General features: G+C 46.6%; 1 protein-coding gene across 1 annotated transcript in view; it reads left to right on the forward strand.

The window, feature by feature from the left end:
• LOC141731344 (uncharacterized) overlaps window positions 1-24332 on the forward strand; it is a 204839-nt gene extending 180507 nt beyond the window's left edge. Inside the window, exons 9-10 of the mRNA XM_074555964.1 lie at window positions 23441-23902; window positions 24322-24332. Coding sequence (XP_074412065.1) covers window positions 23441-23902; window positions 24322-24332 — 473 coding nt within the window. The remainder of the gene's footprint in view (window positions 1-23440; window positions 23903-24321) is intronic.
• The last annotated feature ends 440 nt before the right edge of the window (window positions 24333-24772 follow it).

A 24772-nucleotide genomic window follows, 5' to 3' on the forward strand; every position in this document is an offset into this window, starting at 1 on the left:
CCGGTCTTTTTACTATTACACCCTCCCATTTTACAGGTCTTAACAGTAAAAAGTCCCAAAGGTGCCTTTACTGACCGGTAATTTCAAAAAAAACCTTCTTTGAGGAGGTTCAGCCTCCTCCACTGAACTTCAAATTTCTGCCTGATGCTCAGGACTTTATACTGAAACACCTGCCCGATCTCTTCATTGCCCAACTTTTCCCCACGTCAGGTCTTACATCTATCGGGACTTGAACACACGAAGCCTCGGCTTAAGAATCCGGGTCACGCCTGACTCCCTCAGTCAGGAAAAACAACTGCCTGATTTTTAGTTTGCCTAACCCGCCAATTTTTAGGCTTCACTGTATCAGGACTTAAAAGCAAACCACAGCCTCCTTCGCTGGGGTTTGTGCCTGACTCCTGTGTCAGGACTTACTTTTGCCTGCAGGGCTTGTGAGCTACCCGAATCCTTCTCGGGACTAACAAATCTTACGCGAATCCTTCTCGAGACTTACAAATGCTACCCGAATCCTTCTCGGGACTTACAAATCTGCCTGACTTCCCTCTGTCACGACCAGGTGCGTGCCACTCATACAAATATTCCCTCCACACGCCCGGAGCAGGGGGGGCCTTTATTCCCCCTTGAGAGACGGCTCAGTCATGCTAATTCCACTCGCTTTCCCCTGTTTCCGGCCGGCCCCTTTGCAGGAGTCCGGAAACGCGGTAATAAGGGGTCCGCTCTCACTTCGAAGGTCCGGCTACCGGCCTTCGTCTCACTCACACACACATGTGCACGTCTCCCGCTCCCGCCACCGGCTTTCTCACCAGTCCGGTGCTCCGGTGCTCCTCTGCGTCGCTGATCCTGAGCCGATCCCTCTGGTCCTGGTAGCCAGCTGTCCTGAAGTTCCAAGATGGCCAGTCTTGAGTCTTCTTGCGGCGTGGCTATCCCGGACGAGTGCCCCCAGCTGAAATAAACAGGGCCAGGAGACTTCTTCTCCTTTTTAATACCTTTATTAAAAGTGATCAGCTCAGGATGGGGCAGCTCGGCAGGGCTGCAGTCCCTGTTGTGTCTCCCAGGGCGACTCAGAGGAGGAGGATGTGCACAGCTCTGTCCACTAGGGGCAGAGCCGGGGGATCCGGTCCTCATGGGAGCCTTTAGGGCGTGGTGTCCCTGTCAGATGTTAGTTTCCCTGGCTCTGTCCCGCCCAGTCCTGGCGTCGGGACAACTCCCATGGTCAGGGCGAGAGGGACTCCGCATCTCTGCAGGCTCAGCACTTGGCTCCTCACGTCTAGTCATCACTCCAGTCTCTCAGCTCTTGGGTGGCTCGTTGTTTTTGGGGTTTTCTCCGTGGGTTTGGAGTCGGGGTCCCACAAAGCATGCTGGTCTTGGAGTCACTTTGCATAACCCCCCCCACCCTCTCAGGTGTCTTCAATATGCTAGGAAAAGAACACCTTAGCCTCGGGGAAGGGCCATTACCTCGCCTTAGCCCAGGGCTTTTACTAATACAAAAGGGGCGATAAGCTACAATGACCCGTGATTACAATAACAAGACACACAGAACCTTGGCAGGGACAGAGATCTGGCTGCCTTTTTGTAACTTTTTCTCACAAAAAAATATTAACCGAATTTTTGTTCATAACACTGTGGACCCTCAAACACCACCACAGACAGAGTGCTTTGGGGGAGTCCTGGCCAGGAGCTGTGGGGTGGTTTGGGGGTCTGGGAGGGGTTTTAGGGCAGATTTGACCTCCCAAAGCAGCCACCAGATCCCACCCCCCAAGATGCTGCCAGGGCCCTGTGGCTCCATGTTGGGATTCATCCTCCTGGTGCTCCAGGAGAAGGTGAGGAGGGGTCCCCAGGGGCTGTGTGTGTCCCCTCATGCTGGTGTCACCCCCTTGGTCCTCCTCACAGGGCTCTCTTGCCGCAGCTCCTGCTCCCCAGAGGGAATTTGGGGAGGGGGCAGATGTTATGAACAAAAATTCTGTTAATTTTTTTTGTGAGAAAAAGTTACAAAAAGGCAGCCAGATCAGTGTCGCTACCAAGTTCTGCGTGTTTTGTTTTTCTAATCACGCGTCGTTGTGGCTAATCGCTCCTTTTGTATTGGCAGAGCCTTGCCCGAGGCTAAGTTGTACTTTTCCCAGAACAGCGCAGACACCTGAGAGGGTGGGGGGGGTTATGCAAAGTGACTCCAGGACCAGCATGCTGTGTGGGACCCCCTACTCCAAACGCACGGAGAAAACCCCAAAAACAACAAGCCAAATAAGAGTTGAGAGACTGGAGTGATGTCTGGATGTGAGGAGCCAAGTGCTGAGCCTGCAGAGACGCTGGAAACCTTCGTTGATCCTCACCCTGTCTTCGAGAGCCCCCGGGCCAGGTCTGGGAGGAAGCGAGACTCAGACCAAATTAACATCGGGCGGGAACACCACGCCCTAAAGGCTCCCACGAGCACGTGATTCCCCAGCTCTCCTCATCTGAATCACCCTGGGAGAGGTGATGGGACTGCATCCGCGCCGAGCTGCCCAGTCCTGAGCTGATCACTTTTAATAAAGGCATTAAAAAGGAGAAGAAGTCTCCTGGCCCTGTTTATTTCAGCAGAGGGTGTGCACAGCCCCCATCAGGGGATGACCCTAGTCCAGCCCCTTTGTTCAGCACCAGGCTGGGCTCAGGGCTGATGGGAAGCAGATCCTGCAGCTGGGACACTGTCACTGCGATGTTTTCTGAAAAATCCCTTTACCAATGTGAAAAACGCCAATCAATTGTTTTTAAAATTTTAAAAGTTGCATAGTAATATAATGCTTTTAAAAATAGTAATACAATTCGGGTAATAATAATTTGGACAATTTGACTTAGTACAATATGAGACAATAGAGACAAAGAGTTACAGACGTCCGGGTACCTTTTTCTGGGCCGCACAAGCCCAAAAAAACACACGTTAAGAAAGGATTAACCTTAAAAGCAATGACCTGTTGCATATTCATACACTTCATACATGAGGCGTAAATTCCATTCAAACACAGGATTTTGTCTGGCCGTCCCCAACATCTTCCTCTGAATCCTAACAGCGCCTTAGAGGTGGGAAGAAGTTAGTTTCTTCTGATAAGCAGGCAATAAATTCTTTTTCTCTGAAAGATTTAGGGTGTCCTGTGGCTGCTGTCTTGCTGTGAGTCCTTTCTAAGAAAAAGAATCCTACATAGCATAGTTTCTATTTTAACAATTTTTATAACCTAAAACTATATTTAACACGCTACTAAAGGTAATTAATAGAGCATTACTTTCTAACACAACACATATAATACTCATTTGAATATTTGCGAAAAGCCAATCATAAAATACATGCATTTTTCACAGCCAGGATTTCTTCTCCTGGGAAGTTGAGAAGCCTCAGAGAAAAATGTAAATAATAATTATCTCACTGCTTCTCCTTGTGTTCTGCTGCTTTGGAATGTGGTAGATGAGTCTTCCATTGGTTCCATGTGAATTGTGTTTTCTTAATGACCAATCACAGCCAGCTGTGTTGGACTCTCTGTGGAGTCACGGGTTTTTATTATTCATTCCTTTCTAGCCTTCTGATTTAGCCTTCCTTTTTCTTTAGCATAGTTTTAGTATAATGTAATGTAATGTAATGTAATGTAATGTAATGTAATGTAATGTAATGTAATATAATATAATATAATATAATATAATATAATATAATATAATATAATATAATATAATCAGCCTTCTGAGAACATGGAGTGAAATTCTTCTCTCTCACCTCGTCCTGGAAACCTCACAACACCACAGGCTCCCTCTTGGGAAGGATGAAAGTTTGACAATGATATGTGTGCTTGGCAGAAAGATCTCTGAATGTAGAACCTGAGAATGGAATAGAGATGGAAGCAAGTTTTGATAGAGAAGAAAAGAATTGCTGAGCCAGTCTCACTGGATAACCAAGGAGGCAAAGGGTGTGTTAGTTAGAAGGGGTTCTTATGGCTTAGAGCAAAGGATAAACCCACCTCAAACAAGAAGATGTTTTTACCGAGCAGAAGGATACCACAGGCAAACAAGACATGAGGCAAGTAGAAAAAAGGTCTCAGAATTTTCCATTGCAAGGAAACTGAAAAACAACTTCTAGCTTTAACTGTAAAGTACTAACTTTTAGTGATTGGAGAATAGTACCATGAATATGGTAATTATAATAGTCATGATATAGGTATCATTATGATATGATACATTATATGATATGGTATGATATGATATGATATTATTGATATAGTAGTTATAATATCATATGATACGACATAGTAGTTAGGCTATAGGTAAAAGTTAAGGTATAGATTGGTTGTGCAGTATTAAATTATTCATATACTGCAAATAAAGGAATACAGGCTCCCTGGGAGAGTCCTGTAATTTTACCTGCACCCTAAAATCTGAAATTTCAATACTCACACCATATCACAGGATAAAATAATGACACTTGGCTTCATAGCGCTCTTTCAGTCTGTTATGTATTTCATCATTTAAGGATTATCCAATTAAGCTCTCCAGTTAGTGAAAGAAATCTTTATGCTCAGCAAAGAAAAGTATATAATACATTGTAACCAAAATTAAAGGGTGTCCAGTCTTGTGTGCAGCTGGAGCTGACAGCTGTAGGCACAGGCTCTGTCACCCACGACCTTGGACTGCTGGAACCTCTGGGATGGAATAAACTGCAGTTTGTATACAATAAACTGCATTTTGGAGAGCCACCTGGAGTCCCACATCTCTCATTTAGGCTCTTACAACCTTCCCCTTTGTCAAGTCTTCAGCCGTTGTACAGCTCATTAGAGAGGGTTGAGGGCTGGAGATGAAGGCTGCAGAGCCCACTCTGAAGAGGTGATAACAGCACTGTGCAACTGGCACTGATCCAGGGTATGCTAAGGAGACCATGCCCAGTGGAAAAACAGCTCCTCAACATGGGATGGACAACTCTGCCCATCCCCTTCAGCCCCAGCCCTTTGTCTCAGTGGCCACCTGGGCCCTACCTCACTGTCTGTGACATGAGACTTGTCCACTGGATCCTGTTACAGATGTTTTGCACCAACTTCCACCTCCTTTCACCCTGGACCTGGCTGTGAACAGGCATGGAAGGGTTGCTGCTAATTATTTAAAAATAAATTATTTTAATTTAAAAAAAAATATTAAAAGTAATAGCAACAAGAATAGCTCCGTGCCTGAAAAATACATATTACATGATTGGCTGTTCACTTTTTTAGAAGGAATAATATACATGTTATATTGTATTAATTAGTAGTACTGTATTTTTTAAGTAGTGTGGTAAATATAGTTTTAGGCTACAACATAATATTAAAATAGAAACCATGCCATGTAAGATACTTTTAACTGGCTCAAAGAATGGATAAGATAATAAAGAAATTCTTTGCACAGAAATAACAGCAACAAGACACCCAAAATCCCAGAGAGAAGAATTATTGCCTCCTTATCAGGAAGAACCAGGCTTTTCTACCTCCTTTCAGACTCCGTGGAGCCAAACCGTGATTTACAAATGAAGGGGGAGAAGTTGACAATAAACAGAAAAATCCTTAGTTTGAAAGGAATGTTTGCATCATGTATGAGATATTTTAATATGCAACAGGCTGTTGCTTTTAAGGGTTAATGCTTTGTTAGCATGCCATGCTTTCAAGAGGAAAGCATCCAAATGTCAGTAATTCTTTGCTTTTTATTGTCTTTATTGTCTTAACTCTGTCCAAATTCTTATTGCTCTAATTTTTATTACTATTTTATAACCATTTTTTTACTATTGAACTTTTAAAATTTTAACACAAGTGACTGGGGATTCTCACACCAGGAACCCCTCAGAGCCCCATGGGTCCTGGCCCCAGTGAAGCTGAAAGCTTCCCTCCCAAAATGCTGCATTCAGTTCTGACCCAGCACTAAGAAATCCAAGAACAAAACAGAAATCTGATGACAGAATCTTGCAAAATCCCATACAAGAACATTCTGTTATAAAATCACAAGTATTAACTGTGATTAACTGACAAAGAAGCTGAGAAAGTCAACAACATTAGAAAATGATGCTGTAGATGAATAATGAGATGGATGGTTGTCTCTCACAATTAAAGAGTGAATATTAAATATATGTTAAGAGAAGTTTTGTAGATTTATAGTTATGTGTGTGTGAAAAACGCCAATCACTTGTTTTTAAAAATTTAAAAGTTTAGTAGTAATACGATGGTTATAAAAATAGTAACACAATTAGAGCAATAACAATTTGAACAAATTGAATTAAGACAATATGAGATAATAAAAACAAAGAATTACAGACGTCTGGGTACCTTTTCTGGGCATGATGAGCCCGAAAAAGGACCCCTGCTAAGAAAGGATTAACCATTAGGAACCGTAGCCCGTTGCATATTCATACACTTCATACATGATGCATAAATTCCATTCAAACACAGGATTCTGTCTGGTCATTGTCAACTTCTTCCTTCTAATCCTAACAGCGCCTCCAAGGTGGGAAGAAATTAATTTCTTCTGATAAGAAGGCAATAAATTCCCTTTCTCTGAAAGATTTAGGTGTCCTGTGGCTGCTATCTCGCTGCAAGCCCTTTCTGTTAAACAAAGCATCTTACATAGCATCGTTTCTGTTTTAACATTTTTTATAACCTAAAACTATATTTAACACAGTTAAATACAGCGGGGGCGTCCACAGCCCTGGAATCTGGCTATCTGGTGAGGGGCGAAGGCCAGGGCCCCTGCGCATCAGAAAGCAGCCCCCCTCGGCATCTTGGCCTCGGGCTGAGCTGGGGGATAGCTCGGAGCAGCGCGGTGAGAGACGAATTAGGAGGCGACCACTTGCTGGGGGTAAACTGTCGGTTTATTACAGAAGAACTAACAAGGAGGGGAAACACCCAGCAAATGGCCCCGAACAAGGGGCAGGAGAGGGTTTTAAGGGAAAAGGGGGGAAGAAGGCAGGGAAACCCGGCTATCCAATAGAAATACATATTTGGAGGTACGAAACATAACTGATATACTAAAGTAACCAACTGTTATAAATCATAGGAGGGGCTCCGGGGCTACAGCCAACCATACCTCCCAGAGAAAAGAAAATTCTCGAAACCTGGGAGGAGAAAAGGGGTGATTGACTGAGCTCAAGGAGGAGGCACTTTCACTTTATAAGAGAAACCAGGGGAGGAGCAGTTTCATTTCCATAGCAACCTAACTGACAGGGTCCTGGGAAATTTAATACAGAAAATGGGGGGAGCAAACTAACAAACTTAAGAACACACCACAGCAACACAGTACTTAAGAAAATTAATACAGCATTACTTTCTAACACAACACATATAATATTCATTTTAATATTTGCAAAAAGCCAATCGTAAAATACAGGCATTTTTCACAATCCCCACTCTTATTCTTTGTAAATCATTTGGCTTGAGCAATATTTCTTATCTACTTGCATCTTCTGGACTATGCTGGCAAAATAAAACAGGGGATTACAAAAGGAAAAAATATATATGTAAACAGTTGTAACACATAAAATGAAAGATCTTCATTTCTTCTAATACATTACCTCACCAGCTAGGTTTTAACATTGTTTTCTCATTTTTGGACTGGTACCTGGGTTATTTTATGTATATATATATTTTTCTTCTTTGATTTCCTTTGCTTTTTCTAGAATGATTTTTCCGTGGTCATCAATTTTCAACAATCTGATATATTGAACTTTCCACAAACACCTCCTTCTTCGGCCAAATAAATAGTCCAAAGCCAACCTATTCTGATACCCTACAGTTTTTGTTTGACTTAGCTGACTTGATATTAACTCTAATGCTTGGGCAGCCTTATTTGCTACCATTTCTGTAACTGCTTGGCGTCTTGTAATACGATTCAACAGATGATTTGGAGTCAATATAGAGTTAGATTGCTGTGCTGGTTTTACCTTTTCGTTTATTATTTGTTTTTTTACTAAATCTTGAACCGTATCTTCAAGATTAAATTTAAAACAAATCCATCTCTCTACTTTTGGACATTCAATTCCAAATCTATTACCACTTTTTCCTAAGTTTCTTGTAGTCCAATAATTTACTCCCTTTTGCCTACAGGTTCTTAATTTGGATGGGTTATAACAGTGGCTGTTGACATGGGTGTGTGTAATAAAAGAGGAACTTTGGTTTCTTTCCATGTGATACTTTCTGTAGCATTTTTGACACAATCTTGCTGGTATCCCGAAAAGGAAAAGACAACAAATGAGTGCCAGAAACAGGAATAACAGAGATCCAGTACGGCTTATACTCCCACCTCCCATGCCTGTGAGGCTGCAACCCACAGCAGGTGTATTTGATCTTCTTGGTGGCAAAATATAGAGGCCAATCTGGTCTTGCCCTCTATTTCCTTGTCACTTTCTCCTAACTAATTTCCAGGCAAATTGTTTTTGACACCCTTTAACTGTGGTCTCCTACTGTTCCTCAGGTATCTTTCATTCAACAAGCACTAATGATTCCCATCCACAAAAACAAGTTATTACTTTAACACTTTTGGCAATAAGAGCATAAATTTTGTGAACCACAATACTCATTACTCTCACAATTCCAGCACTTATAATCCAGCTAGCATATCCAGTATTGGAATGAACCAAATAAAGTTTACTGATGGAAATGGTAATTCCCCTTCTCCCCTGTACGATTCCCAGGCTAAGGTCAGAATACAAAACCAGTCTTGATCCTTCTATCTGAAGTATTCCTCCCCAAAGGAGATGTTTTATTCAGGCAGTGCTCAAAACCAGTGATATAAGTGTTATCTTATTTCTTAATTCAGTGTTATTCTTTGTACATTTCTTAGATCATTTGAGTTTTTCTAAACAATTACCACTCAGTCCCCATTGGAAAGTCAGTTCGGTATCAGTCGGTTTAAATGTGATAGTCCATTCCTCAGGTTTCTTCACAAATCCTTTGATTCTGCTGGCATAAATCCACCCTCTTTCCGTGATTCTGATTGTTTCTTCAGTAGTACCTGGAAAGGACTTCTTAATAGCATAGTAATAAAAGAAAGATAATACTGCATTAACTTTTACCATTTGCTTTTCTTCCAAACTTTCTGGGTTTAGCTAAAAGCTTTCTCTACAGCAGCCTCTTCTTCTTCAGGAAAAAAAAACCTTCTCGTTAACAGCAAACAAAACACACAAAAGAAAAAAACCAAAAAACTTCTTGCTTAAGAAAAACAAACCGCTTTGTGAGGTTTGGAGAGTCATCAATCTTTGCTTTGATTTTTATCTTTTAGTGCTAGTCCCCCCTCCCCATCTCTTCACGGCCTTGCTATCAGTGCTGTTCTTTGCCCTTCCCCCGGTGCTGCCCCTTGGCTGCAGGGCCGGAGCAGGGGAGAGCAGCCCCGGGCATGGGGACCCTGGGGATTGCCTTGGGTCTCTTTTGCCCTCTATCTCTCTCTCTCTCTCTTTCGGCCCCCTTACGGGGCCCACGCTGCCATCCTGGGCTCGGGACCCCGACAGTCTGGGAGCCCCCCCGGCAGTTCCGCCCCGGAGCCAGCCCGCTCCTGGCCGCAAACCTGTGTCCTCTGCTGCAGCACCGCCCGGGGCACCTCCATGGATCGGTCCCTGCCGCAGCCCCCGAGACCCCGTCGCTCGTAGGGAGCGCTCAGACACCTCCCAACCTTGACAACCCCAAACTTGGTGTGCCCAGGTGCTCCTGACATTCTTTTTCTTTCTCGTCAACCTACCCTCTTTTCCCTTCAAGCAGGGCCTGTTCTGCTAAGGCCTTTCTGGACCCCAGTGTGGCATTGAATAACCTCTTAACAACCATGTGTTAAGACACTTCCCTGCCTTTCATGCAAAAAACCTTCATTCACACTTCTGCTCTCTTCTAGCACCAAGATGTCATCACTTCACATTCTAACATCTCAGATTTTCCTAACTACCTCTCTACTTCAACTTCTCTCTTTCTTCTCTCTCAACTGTAACCTTTATGGGGTCGATATTTAATCCTCCCCTATTTCCTTCTCCAGCCTAAACTTTTTTGTTGATTTTTTTTCCCTTCATCCTCTTGGCGTAATTTCAAAACTCTAGCTATCATTTTCCTATTTTCTGATATCTCTTATTCTTAATTGCACTTGTAAGACTCTTCCCAATAAATTGCTACCTGCCCCTGGGACCAATAACACATCTCCCATCTAAATTTTAGTTTCTTCCCTCAATTACCACATCTTTAATGACTAGAAATGTAAAACTTTCTCTTTTTGCCCCTGTTACTTTCACTATATATTTGCTCACACTATAACCTTTTGGAACGTTTAACAGGCAGGTTCTCTCTCCCCCTGTGTCTATTACAAATTCTAATTCTTCTTCTCGGGGACCCACTTTTAAAGTTATCACAGGCTCCAGATGGTATTTGTCCCCCCCAAAAAATTAGAGCCTATGACTTTTTTTTTTTTTATGTGCCCATTTCTTTAAAGATTTTCAGATCTTCTGCTTACTTAGGACCATTTCCCTTTTTCTCTCCAGTTTGTTTATCTATTTAGTTGGAGTTTCTTCTTTCCCCTCTAAAAGCTGTCCCTCAAAAACCTTTTGTTTTCACATTTCGCCTTTGATATGCTGTCCCATTCATGCTCTTGGTTATGTAATTACGATAACTATTCATGTATTTACTACCCTCCTCATTATTTTAACCCCACTCAGGAGGCACAGTTGGCATTTTGTCTTCTCTGGGGGTCCTTGCGGATTATCTTTTTCTTAAGCTTTTATTTCAGTTGCTCTGATTAATTGCATTTTTCTTGAGAAAAATATTATTTTAATTACCAACCACATCTCTTCTCAAGTATAAATGTTTGGACCTAAAAATTGGTCTAATTGTTCAGCTATGTCTATGGGATTCTCCAAATATCTCTTTTATTTATTTCTTAAAATTTCAGACTTCAGACGAAGTCAAAGGAGCATTTACAAACTCTGATCCGTCCCCTCCTATGAGAACCTCTCTTAATGGAAATAGACCAATCCCTTTATCCCATTCTTTCTGTATTTTTATCTTCTATAGCCTTTCTCCTGTATATTTAGGAAGAATCAGGAGAGGGCTTTCTTCTAACTGAACTTTTAGTGTTTCGATAAGGTGATTCCTTTAGAGTTTCTCTGAGCAGCCGGAGCTGTGGTTACCAAGGGAACGGAGCTCGGGGCAGGACAGGGCGACTCGGCGTGACTCAGAGTCTCGGTGCTCCAAAGGCGGGGTGTGCAGCCGGGATCGCCCGAGGGGCTGTTCCGGTGCAGACCGAGCTGGAGCGTGGATAGCTCCCGCATGGCTCACGGTGGCTGGTCGGGCAGAGGCAGAGCAGCCGACTGACCGCGGCTGCAGCGGCGGGAGCCGACAGAGTCAGGGCAGCCGGGGATGGGACAGACGGGACCCTCCTTCGGTGCGGTGAGCGCGGTAACCACGGTGCACACGGCAGGACAGATCCCCACCCCCTGCACGAACTGCGGAGCGGCCGCGGGCCAGGCGGCCGGAACTGGGACACACGGACTGTGCCGGAGCCGGCGCAGGGGCTGGGGGGGTGCAGCTGCGAACGAGTGGGGGAACGAACGGCAATGGATGAGGTAATTTTGTTCTCAGCTTTGTACTTTCCCCGTTTTGCTTTTATTGCCTTTCAAAAATGTTATTTTCCTACAGCCTCCCCCCTCCCCAGCATGTGGTATACTATTTTTCTTCTGGATTAAACGGTTTTTACAAATAAATCCAGAGCTTAACAAATCTAAACTTCTGCTTGGATACTTTGAAATGGTCGACGAGCTAACTCACGACCTTCTCATATTGTTTTTCTCATCACCCTTTTATTTATCTTTTGGCAAATTATACATATTTCAGGTACTTGTTTTTCTACTCTAAAAGTCTCAGTGCACCCATAGTGCCTTAAAAAAATGATCACACAAAGCCTGAGTATCCCACCGGGCTTTTTGATACATGTCCTCTGCTATTCCCTAGTAAGTGTTTTATTATCTAATTGTCTTCCATCAAGATGTTTCTATTTCCCCGATTTATCTTGTTCGCCACCTATCTTGTTTTAATTTTAATTTTTTAATTTTTTTTTTTTTGCTTCTCTAAACTTTGGAATTTCCAATTTTTCTTCATTTGGAGTTAATATTAGCTCTTTCAGCTCTATTTTCTGCTGCATCTTTAGCTTCTTGATCTGCCAATTATTTCTTCTTATTTCTGGGTCTTTACCTTTTTGTGTCCTTTAATATGTACTATTGCTATCTCTCTTAGGTAATTTTAATGACTCTAAAACCTCGAAAATAAGTTTCTCATGTACTAATCTTTTTCATCTTTAATTAAGTAATCTCCCTTTTTAAATTTTTCTTGAGGCATGTGCTACTCTAAAGGCATCCCTTGAATCAATATATAACTCCTTTCTTTTGTGTTAAATTTTCTAATGCTCTTTTTAAGTATATAATTCACAAGTTTGCATGTTTTTTCTCATCAACTTCTGCATACCCTGTATTTTGCAAGGAGTTGTATTTCTGTTTGTTAACATAACTCCCAAAGGGCTGTCTTGGGGTATTTCTGTTGGTAATTTTTTCTGCTTTTCTTTTCCTGTATCCACCTTACTGTATTTCCGTCTCATTTTTCAATTTTCTATCTATTCGTCCCCTGCTTCCGTTTTTCACTTTTGTCCTAGTTTAGGACAAATTAGGGGGAAATCTCAAAAAGGGAGCCCCCCCCAAAACAAAACAAACCTCCAACCACCCCTCCTCCAACACCAGGTTCGGGAAGGAATTCCTCGGAGGAGCAAAGTGGAAAACAAAACCTATTTATTTACAAATAACAAAAAGAACACTCCCCAACACAAGAAAAGAAAAGGGACCAGACTGTGTTGTGAGGGCGCCGAGCTTCTGTCGCAGGCTTCGGGTGTCCTGGAGCTCTCAGGCCAGATCCGGAGCCGGTCCAGTATCTTCAGGGGAGGGTAAGAAAGAGAGAACAAAAGAAAAGGGAAAAAAAGAAAAAAAAACAGCGCAAAAAAAAAGCAGAAAGCAAGCAAGCAAGCAAGCAAGCAAGCAAGCGGCTAGCCAAGCCAAGCAGCAAAAGCCCAAAGCAAAAGTGCCTGGGCACACCCCACACCCCCCCCCCTCTTCCCCATCCGGCCACAGCAAGACGGCCGGGGGGAGGAGGGTGGAAGGCACAGCTGCCAGACACAACACACGATATGGGGATAAAGGCTGAAGGCTGTCACCCCACGACACTCCACCCCTTATCCCATATCGTGAACATACAGTAAAAAGCTTTCATTTCACTTACTCACACCTTTGACACTTACGCATTTCTCTCATCTTACTTGCTCAGACCTTTGACACTTACAGTTTCCTTCTGTCTCACATTCAACAAACAATGACATTCATATATGAGTCTCATCCCACAATCAGGTCTCCCTGAGGTACACACCGTGTTGTTCCATCTTTCTGCATTATCCACCATGTATTACCTGGTCCTTGAGCAAAGACAATCCCACGGATGGGTTTGTCTGTACTCGAGGCAGGGTTGATCCATACTGTCTTTCCCAACAAACCTCTGACATGGGCCACTGGGGCTTTATCCCCATCTACTATATTAAGGAGCTCAGACTGAGCAGGACCCGCTCGGTTGGTGGAACCTCGAGTGTTAACTAACCAGGTAGCCTTTGCCAGATGTTGCTCCCAGTTTCTTAAAGACCCCCCACCCAATGCTTTTAAGGTGGTTTTTAACAATCCATTGTACCTTTCCACCTTCCCTGCAGCTGGTGCATGATAGGGGATATGGTATACCCACTCGATGCCATGTTCCCTAGCCCAAGTATTAATAAGATTGTTTTTAAAATGAGTTCCATTATCCGACTCAATTCTCTCGGGAGTACCGTGCCTCCAAAGGACCTGCTTCTCAAGGCCCAAGATAGTGTTACGGGCAGTAGCATGGGACACAGGATAGGTTTCCAACCATCCTGTGGTGGCTTCTACCATGGTTAGTACATAGCGCTTGCCCTGGCGGGTTTGAGGCAGTGTGATGTAATCAATCTGCCAGGCCTCCCCATATTTGTACTTAGACCACCGCCCCCCATACCAGAGGGGCTTCAGTCGCTTGGCCTGCTTAATGGCAGCGCACGTCTCACAGTCACAAATAACCTGAGAGATACTGTCCATGGTTAGATCCACCCCTCGGTCTCGTGCCCACTTATAGGTGGCATCTCTACCCTGGTGGCCTGAGGCATCGTGGGCCCATCGTGCTAAGAATAACTCTCCCTTATGCTCCCAGTCGAGATCTATCTTCAACTCCCCTATCTTTGCAGCCTGATGTACTTGCTGGTTGTTTTGCTGCTCTTCATTAGCTCTACTTCTGGGGACATGGGCATCTACATGGCGAACCTTCACAGGTAACTTCTCTAACCGGGTAGCGATATCCTTCCACTCTTCCGCAGCCCAAATTGGTTTTCCTCTGCGCTGCCAGCTGGCCTCCTTCCATCTCTTCAGCCATCCCCATAGAGCGTTGGCTGCCATCCAAGAATCGGTATACAAATAGAGCCTTGGCCACTTCTCTCTCTCTGCAATACCTAAGGCCAGTTGAATAGCTTTGATTTCAGCAAATTGACTAGATTCACCCTCTCCTTCAGTAGCCTCTGCAACCCATCGAGTGGGACTCCATACAGCTGCTTTCCACCTCCGTTTCATCCCTATGACACGACAAGAACCATCAGTGAATAGGGCGTAACGTGTTTCTTCTACTGGCAACTGATTGTATGGCGGAGCTTCCTCAACCCGGGTCACTGGCTCTGGCTCCTCATCTGCGACACTAAAGCTTTCACCTTCGGGCCAATTTGTAATTATTTCTAGAATCCCAGGGCGATTTAACTTCCCAATTCGAGCGCGCTGCGTAATGAGGGCAATCCACTTACTCCAAGTAGCACTGGTGGCATGGTGGGTAGAGGGAACCTTTCCTCTGAACATCCATCCCAGCACCGGTAGTCGGGGTGCGAGAAGGAGTTGTGCCTCTGTACCAATCACCTCCGAGGCAGCTTGGACTCCTTCATAGGCGGCCAAGATTTCCTTTTCTGTTGGAGTATAGTTATCTTCAGACCCCCTGTAGCTCCTACTCCAAAATCCCAATGGTCGGCCTCGGGTCTCGCCAGGTAGCTTTTGCCAAAGGCTCCAGGACAGACCATGGCTCCCGGCTGCAGAGTAGAGCACGTTCTTCACATCTGGTCCTGTCCTGACTGGACCAAGGGCTACAGCATGAGCGATCTCCTGCTTGATCTGGACGAAAGCTTGCTGCTGCTCAGGGCCCCAATGGAAGTCATTCTTCTTGCGGGTAACCAAATAAAGGGGTCTCACAATCTGACTATACTCAGGGATGTGCATCCTCCAGAAACCTATAGCACCTAAGAAAGCTTGTGTCTCCTTCTTATCAGTTGGTGGGGACATAGCAGTGATTTTGTTAATAACATCCGCAGGAATCTGACGCCGTCCATCTTGCCACTTCACCCCCAAGAACTGAATTTCTCGGGCAGGTCCCTTGACTTTGCTCTTCTTAATGGCAAATCCGGCGTCCAGGAGAATATGAATTATCTTCTCTCCTTTTTCGAACACTTCTATTGCCGTGTTCCCCCAAACAATGATATCATCAATATATTGTAAATGTTCTGGAGCCTCACCCTCTTCTAGTGCAGCCTGGATCAGTCCATGACAGATGGTAGGACTGTGTTTCCACCCCTGGGGCAATCGGTTCCAGGTATACTGCACTCCCCTCCATGTAAAAGCAAACTGAGGCCTGCATTCTGCTGCCAGAGGGATGGAGAAAAACGCGTTAGCTATATCAATGGTCGCGTACCACTTTGCTGCCTTGGACTCCAGCTCGTACTGCAGTTCCAGTATGTCCGGTACAGCCGCACTCAGTGGTGGAGTCACTTCATTCAAGGCACGATAGTCTACAGTCAATCTCCATTCTCCGTCAGATTTTTGCACGGGCCAGATAGGGCTGTTAAAGGGTGAGTGGGTTTTACTGACCACCCCTTGGCTCTCCAGCTCTCGAATCATCTTGTGGATGGGGATCACGGCATCTCGATTCGTCCGGTACTGCCTGCGATGCACTGTTGAGGTGGCAATTGGCACTCGCTGCTCCTCTACCTTCAAGAGTCCTACTGCAGATGGGTTCTCTGATAGTCCAGACAAGGTATTCAATTGTTTAATACCCTCTATCTCCACTGCAGCTATTCCAAAAGCCCACCTGAATCCCTTAGGATCTTTGTAGTAGCCATTCCGGAGGAAGTCTATGCCCAAAATACACGGAGCCTCTGGACCAGTCACAATCGGATGTTCCTGCCACTCCTTCCCAGTCAAGCTCACCTCAGCTTCCAACAAAGTCAACTGTTGTGATCCCCCCGTCACTCCAGCAATGGAAACAGGTTCTGTCCCCATGTGTTCCGATGGCATTAAGGTACATTGTGATCCAGTGTCAACCAATGCTTCATAGTCTTGTGGCTCTGATGTGCCAGGCCATCTGATCCACACCTTCCAAAAAACCCGGTTCTCCCGTGCCTCTTCCTGGCTGGAGGCAGGGCCCCTCTAAGCCAGATTGTCCTTCTTTCCTTGGGCATATGCCTTGGAAGTTCCTTCAAGGGGATCGGACATGTCATCGTCATCGTCATACTTAACATCTCGGCTACGAGCGACCGGAGCTGCTATCTTTTTGGTTATACTTTCTCTTTTCTTCAAATCACGCACCCGTTGTGCCAAAACAGCGGTGGGTTTTCCATCCCATCTCCTCATGTCTTCTCCAGACTCACGCAGGAAAAACCATAACTCAGCCCGTGGGATGTACCTTCTCTCCCCATCAAAGGAGCGCCGGCGTTGGACACCAGGGCTTCTAATTTGTACGGCTGAGATTTGAATAAGGTCCTCCTTAATCTCTTCCCGGAGTTTCTTATGATTCTCCTCTATTTTGTCTTCTAGTTTCTGCAGTCGGGTTTCCACTGCTGCAATTCTGGCATGAGTTGGGCCATGCACAGCATCTGCGTACGCTCGAAGCTTCTTTGCCATATCGAGCACAGTCTCATATGTATCATCTCGCTTCATTATTGCTAGGGCAGAAGCGTATTCAGGTGGCCCAAGTCGCACAAGTTTCCTCCACATTATCGGAGTGCATGGTACCAGGTCCGGATTCCTAGTTGTTGTGTCATCTGAGAAAATGAGCTCTATGACCGCCATCTCTCTCAGGCGTTGGATCCCCTGTTCTATGGTCTTCCACCGTGTCTGCTGCATATAGAGATCATCCGTACACAGGTACCGTTCTGCTACGCTTCTTAGGACCCGTTCCCAGAGGCTGTGAGGGTTAGCCCCCCTCATCACACCTTGATCGATGGCAGGATCATGTGACAGGGATCCCAAATGCCTCACTTCAGTACCATCCAAAATCGTAACCTCCCCTGCAGCATCCCAAAGGCGGACTAACCAACTAATAATAGATTCGTCAGGTTGTCGGCTGTAATCCTTTCTTAGGCCTCTGAGGTCCTTCAGAGAAAAGGAGTCAATATTGGCTCCAGATTCTGTGCCCCTTGATGTGGCCTCTGATTTTGGTGAGGGTCCTTCTTCTGCATCATCGTCATCATCCTCCACCTTCCGATCGGTCTTGCCTTTACACTTTCCACCTCTTGTATTAGCTGCAACAGCCATGGTTTGGGGCCTATTGTCTGATTCAGCTGCTAGCCTGGAGCCTGGGATGTTAGCTGCAGCCTGGGTCACTGGGATAGTAACTAACTTATCTCCCTGTTCCCTTTCTGCTATCTGCTGCTCCACAGTATCTAGCAGAGTACGGTAAACAAACTCCAAGGCCCAGCTCACTGCAGTAATCCTTTCTTCCTTAGTATTACCATGGCACTTCTCCCTCAAATACTTTGCCAGCTCGACTGGATTCTGAATTTGATCAGATGGAAAGTCCCAGTCTATAGGATCAGAAAATTCCTTTAAAGTCTGGCCCATATCCTCCCATTTCCCACTCCAGTCAAGATTTTTCCTGCTTTGTTTTACTCCTGAATCAGGAGTCTCTCTAACCCCTCTAGAAATCTCAGCTTTCATTTTATATACACTCCAGACAGTATAGACAAGGCTTAATAAATTAAATGCCAGAAAGATGGTTTCTTTCAAACTCAGGGGAAAGTCAGTATTTTCTAATAGAGATGTCAACAATTTGTAGGAGAAGAAGGAAGACAAAGGCTGAAAAGCCCCTTCCTCTTCTTCTCCCCAAACAAACTGAGTACACAGCCATGACAACAATCCATACATTCCTGAAATAAAGTCCAGCATTGTTATCCGACACATCATCACACATAAGGCCAGCACAATGATTATTCTGGTTAGTGCCCCCCGCTTACAAAAGCTACTTATTAGGGACAACATCAGAGCTATTTTGGGGTAAGGAAATAACCCTAGGGACCACAAAGGTATTAAAACTTCAAAAGCCCCTAGGGACCAGAAAAACCGGCAAGCTTCCACTCCAAATGACATTATGAATCACCAATATGCCCACAAAACAACCAAAACCAAAATATTATTGTTATAGGTTTTTTTTCCACTCTTTTTGGCCTCCGACTTTCCCGGCCAACGCACCAAAAAGTATACTGTCCTAGTTTAGGACAAATTAGGGGGAAATCTCAAAAAGGGAGCCCCCCCCAAAACAAAACAAACCTCCAACCACCCCTCCTCCAACACCAGGTTCGGGAAGGAATTCCTCGGAGGAGCAAAGTGGAAAACAAAACCTATTTATTTACAAATAACAAAAAGAACACTCCCCAACACAAGAAAAGAAAAGGGACCAGACTGTGTTGTGAGGGCGCCGAGCTTCTGTCGCAGGCTTCGGGTGTCCTGGAGCTCTCAGGCCAGATCCGGAGCCGGTCCAGTATCTTCAGGGGAGGGTAAGAAAGAGAGAACAAAAGAAAAGGGAAAAAAAGAAAAAAAACCAGCGCAAAAAAAAAAGCAGAAAGCAAGCAAGCAAGCAAGCAAGCGGCTAGCCAAGCCAAGCAGCAAAAGCCCAAAGCAAAAGTGCCTGGGCACACCCCACACCCCCCCCCCCCCTTCCCCATCCGGCCACAGCAAGACGGCCGGGGGGGGGGGGTGGAAGGCACAGCTGCCAGACACAACACACGATATGGGGATAAAGGCTGAAGGCTGTCACCCCACGACAACTTTTTACTAACAACTTAAATACCACTTTTCTTTCAACTACTTACACCCAAAAAAACCCCTTTTTCTCACACTGCTTGTCAATACAATCCACCTCCCTCCAAGGAGATATGGTAAGGCTTAAAATGCACAATCGACATTACCTATACTTTCATTCATCTACATTCACTCACTTTTATTTCTCATTCACTTTCACATATTCCTTCACACTCTCAAGACAGAAAGTGGATCCTTATTGCTAGAAAATCACAGGTCCTTGTGGCCCCCTCTTTCGCTCTGGGGTTGACCTCCAGGTCTCAGTGTCACCAGGCCCCCGAGAAGGGCCTGACTCTGCTGCCTCTGGCGTCCGTTCCCCTGTGAGGCTGTCTGCATGTCCTTCACACTCTTCAGCTACGGCCCCCTCACACACCCAGGGAACGCCAGCTTGGTTCGCAGGTCACTCACTCCTCTTCGGCCCAGAAGCCCCCACCTACCCGGGAGCTACAGCCTGGTGTGCAGGTCACTCACTCCTCTTTCCACTGCCTCCCCCTTCCCACCTGCCTGGGAAGTTGAGGCTGACTTTGTGTGGGTCTCACTCACACACACCACAAAACAACAATAAGGTACCTTTTACTTTCACATCACCTATTACAAGTTTAGGTGTTACTGGCCAGTCTCAGTGCTATTGGATATCCCTCAACCCAGCTGTGTTATCCAAGCCAAAATGCTCTGGGGCAATTATTCCCTCAGTCCTGCCATGTTGTCCAACCCCAGATGCTCTTGGGTATTTTTCCCTAAATTCAGCTGTGTTGTTCAACCCCAGATGCTCTTGGGCATTTTCTGTCCCTCAACCCAGCGGTGTGGTACAACTACAGATGCTCTTGGGCATTTAATTTGTTTTGCTGTGTTGTCCAACCCTGGATGTTCTTGGGCATTTTTTATCCCTCAATCTGGCTGTGTTGTTCAACCCTGGATCTTGTTGGGCAAAAATTTTTCCCTCAGTCTAGCTGTGTTGTCCAACCCCGGATGCTGTTGGGTAAAATTTTAATCCCTCAATCTAGTTGTGTTGTCCCACCCTGAGTGTTCTTGGGCATATCCTCACTCCGACAGAATTCTGCTCAACCCTGCTCTTGGATGCTCTTAGAATATAAATCCCTCAACCCAGCAGGTTTTAGGGGCCCCTCCTGTCCCGTTTCCTAGTGGATTGGGTGAGGAAACCTTGCTCCCTACCTCCGAGGGGTCCAACCCCTCCCTGAGACCCAGTCCCAGTCACCCCGGGGGGTTCTTTCACTCTCTTATCACTCGCTTTGTCTCTTTACTGGCCGTTTTTCTCGCGAAAAGAGGAAAACGCAGCATGGGAGACTCCTCACTCACTTGGCAGGTCTGGGACAACCAGCCTGCCTCTCATTCACACACATTCATCCCCTCCCTGTACCTGCCCCCCGCCCGAGAAATACTTACCAATCCTTTTTCCTTCCCGGGTTCTTCGTGCGCACTACTACACTTAGGGGACCAATTACCGCAGTTGTAGGGAGCCTTTTTTTTCCTTCTCTCTGTTATATTGCCTCCTTTTGTCCACAGATCGTAACCTGCGTCTGTCGGTCACTTCAGGGGAAACAAAGCGAGGCTGCCAAATAGGGCAGGGCGTGCCTTCCCCACTCTGACTCTCCTAAAGCACAGGCAGCGAGGTGTTAGCAACCATCCTCTGCTACCAAATTGTGAAGAACGCCAATCGGTTGTTTTCAAAATTTAAAAGTAAAAAATATGGTTATAAAAATAGTAACACAATTAGAGTAATAGCAATTTGGACAAATTGAATTAGGACAATACGAGATAATAAAAACAAAGAATTATGGACGTCCGGGTACCTTTTTCTGGGCATCACGAGCCCAAAAAAGACCCCTGCTAACAAAGGACTAACCATTAAGAACAATAGCCCGTTGCATATTCATACACTTCATACATGATGCATAAATTCCATTCAAACACAGGATTCTGTCTGGTCAGTGTCAGCTTCTTCCTTCTAATCCTAACAGCGCCTCCAAGGTGGGAAGAAGTTCATTTCTTCTGATAAGAAGGCAATAAATTCCCTTTCTCTGAAAGATTTAGGTGTCCTGTGGCTGCTATCTCGCTGCAAGCCCTTTCTGTTAAACAAAGCATCTTACATAGCATAGTTTCTGTTTTAACAATTTTTATAACCTAAAACTATATTTAACATAGTACTTAAGAGAATTAATACAGCATTTCTTTCTAACACAACACATATAATATTCATTTTAATATTTGCAAAAAGCCAATCATAAAATACATGCATTTTTCACAGGGGGGTTTCAGGTAGCTCTGGGGTGAATTTTGGAGGGAAATGGGGGGGTCTGAGAGTCCTGGGGAGTTTTGGGGGTCTTGGGGAGGGTTTGGGGGTCCAGGGTGATTCTAGGCCAACCCTGGGGGACTCTGGGGGGTTTGGGGTTCCTGGAGAGGTCTCGGGGGAGAATTGGGGGTCCCGGGGGGTCCCAGGCCCACCCTGAACCAAGGTCTGGGGGTTTCAGGGGGAGGGGGCACCGCAGGGGTTCCTCCCCCCCCCCCCACCCGTTTTTGGAGGGTCTCCCATGGTGCCCCCTCCCCAAAAAGCTCTGAGGGCCCCCTGAAGTGGCTGCTGTTCCACCGGCCGGTGCCCCCTGATCCAGGACAGCCCCACTGAGTCTGGCAGGTTCTGGGGGGATTTGTGGGGATTTTGGGGTTTTGCGAGGCTGTTTGAGAATTTCAGGGTGGCTTTTTTGGGCTTTGGGGGATTTTGTTAGGAATTTAAGGGGAATTATTGGGGGTTTTTGGGAGAATTATTGGGTTTAGAGATGCTTATGTGATTTTGGGGGGTTTTGTTGATTTGGGGGGTTTTGGATTTGGGGTGTTTTGTTGGGGTTGTGGGGGTTTTGGGGGGGAATTTATTGAAATTTTTGGGAGTTTTATAAAATTTTGGTGAGTTCCACTGGGATTTTTGGTGTATCTCTGGAGTTTTTGAGGGTTTTCTTATATTAGTCCAGTCCCTTCCAGTATGATCCAAAGATGGCCCCACTGTGCTCCCAGTCCCTGCCAGTAAGAGCCAGTTGTGCTCCACATGGTTCCAGTTGCTCTCTTTCACCCTCATTTGTTCCAGTCCCTCCCATTACACCCTCCCAGTATGTCCCAGTATAGCCCAGTTCCCTCCAGCATGTTCCCAGACACTCCCAGTTGCTCCCAGTTGGGTTTTTTGGGGGATGTTTGGAGAATGAAGCAGTCCAAGGCTGAGCGGAAAAGGCCCCTTGGGGGGACATCGGCGGGTGCTGGTGGCGGCTGCCGGCAGAGGCAGCCTGGAGGAGCAGAGCCCTGTGTGCCGCAGGAGCCCAAAGTGGGGAGCCCAGAGAGGGGGGAGCGCCGCCATGGGCGGGAGCCTCAAGAGCCTGGAGAGGGGCAGGGGGGACTCCTTGGAGCCGCTGCAGCCCCGAGCAGAGAATGAGGGGAGAAGGGAGCCCGGGAGCCCAAACAGCCCCGGCATCCCGAAATGGGGAGAGCGAAGAGGGGGGAGCTTTTGGGATCGCTGGGACTGCCAGCAGCCTTGGCAGGGCGGGCACCGAGGAGAAGGGGGACCCCCAATCTAAGTGTGACCCCCTGCAGCTGGGACGGGGGGAACCCTTGAACACCCAAAGGGAGGGACCAGGGACAGGGAACTCCTGGGAGGCTTTTCCAGGGCTGAATCTGGGTGTTTGGAAGGTTTTTGTGAAGTACAGATGGCCGGTGACTGGTAGAGATGGACTTGGGCAGAGGGACCTTCAAACTCAATATGCTCATCCCTTGTTTTCCCCAAACCAGGATTTCCCATTGCCAACCCCTGGGAGTCTGTGAGGAAGATGCCCTGGGACACTGAAGCAGGTGAGGAGGAAGTCAGTGCCCCTTTCCCCTCTGTGCTGCTCCGTAGCCCAGCCCAGTATGGCCCTGGCTGCAGCTCAGCCCTGCGGGGAATCTCCTTGCCCTTGCCTGTGGCACAGACGCAAATCCCATCCTGTCCTTGTCCTTCCTCCCCCAGGAGGGGGGGAGGAGGAGAGCAGGAGCTGAGCATGGAGAGCAGGGGGAACAAATGCCCGCAGCAGAACCTGGTGGAAGAAGCCATTTTGAGCGGCTCCATGGCGCAGGAAGCCAACGGGGAGGAAAAGCGCCGGAGATGCCGCACGAGGAGGGGCTGCAAATGCAGCTGGCAGGGATCTGAGGAGGAAAGAGCCAGCCTGGGCTGGGAAGGTGGCCAGAGATCAAGCCAGAGCTCTGAGCTGGTGCTCCATGAACAGCTCCATGATGGGGAGAAGCCCCACACATGTGTGGAGTGTGGGAAGAGCTTCAGGTGGAACTATAAGCTCATCGAGCACCAGAGGACCCACACTGGGGAATGGCCGTTCGAGTGTGGGGAGTGTGGGATGAGCTTCAGCCGGAGCTCCCACCTGACCAGCCACCAGAGGACCCACACTGGGGAGAGGCCCTACGAGTGTAGGGAGTGTGGACAGAGCTTCAGGCAGAGCTCCAGCCTGATCAGCCACCAGAGAACCCACACTGGGGAACAGCCCCATGAGTGTGGGGAGTGTGGGAAGAGCTTCAGCGGGAGCTCTGACCTGATCAAGCACCAGAGGATCCACACTGGGGAACGACCCTACGAGTATGGGGAATGTGGGAAGAGCTTTAGGGACCATGACACCCTGATCAGGCACCAAAAGATCCACACTAGGGAGAGGCCTTACGAGTGTTCCGAGTGTGGGAATAGATTTTGGTTCAACTCCCATCTCCTCCTGCACAATCTGAGTCACGCAGAGGAGAGGGCCCTCTTCTGCCCTGAGTGTGGGAAGGGATTTAAGTACAACTGCCAACTCATCACCCACCGGCGCATCCACACAGGGGAGAGACCCTACAAGTGTAGAGAATGTGGGAAGAGCTTCTCACAGAGCTCTCAATTTGACCCGACACCAATACAGCCACCGATAAGGGAAGCCCTGCTAGTGCCCTGAGTGCAGGAAGAGCTTCGTGCTCTGCTCCAGCTCCATCCCCCACTGGAGGAGGCACTTGGGGCACAGCCCTGGTGACCCACTTTCCCTGTGATCCATGTTGGGAACACACCTGGCTTCTTATTCTTTTGGTTTGGCCTTAATTTTCTTGTCTTTTCCATCTCTTTGCAGTCCAAAAGTGAAGAGGGATCAATCTTTCACCTCAAAACCACTCAAATCATACTGAAAACAGGTCAATCTTAACACAAAAGGGCTCAATCCTACCTCAAATTGCTTGTTCCCACCTCAAAATCTCAATCCTATGCCAAACTCACTCCATTCCACAGGTACCAGGGTGAGATGGGGTTGGAAGGAGATGGGAGAAATGGGATCCCAATTTGGGAGCGATAGGATGGGATGGGAGCGTAGGAGCGATTGGACGGGGATTGTGTGGGGCAGGGTGTGTGGGATGTATTTGATAGCAAATAAAACTCTCAGACTTACTGCTTTCTCTCCCGTTCATGTTCAGTCCGTTGCAGTTCTGTTTGCAGAGCGCCCCCTCACAGTTGCCGCCCTTGGCCTGAGCCTGCCCCTTTTCCCTCAGGGTTCCCGCCCTTTCCCTGTCCCCTTTCCCCTCACGGTT

Source organism: Zonotrichia albicollis, chromosome 20, assembly GCF_047830755.1.
Source record: "Zonotrichia albicollis isolate bZonAlb1 chromosome 20, bZonAlb1.hap1, whole genome shotgun sequence".
Lineage (NCBI taxonomy): Eukaryota > Metazoa > Chordata > Aves > Passeriformes > Passerellidae > Zonotrichia > Zonotrichia albicollis.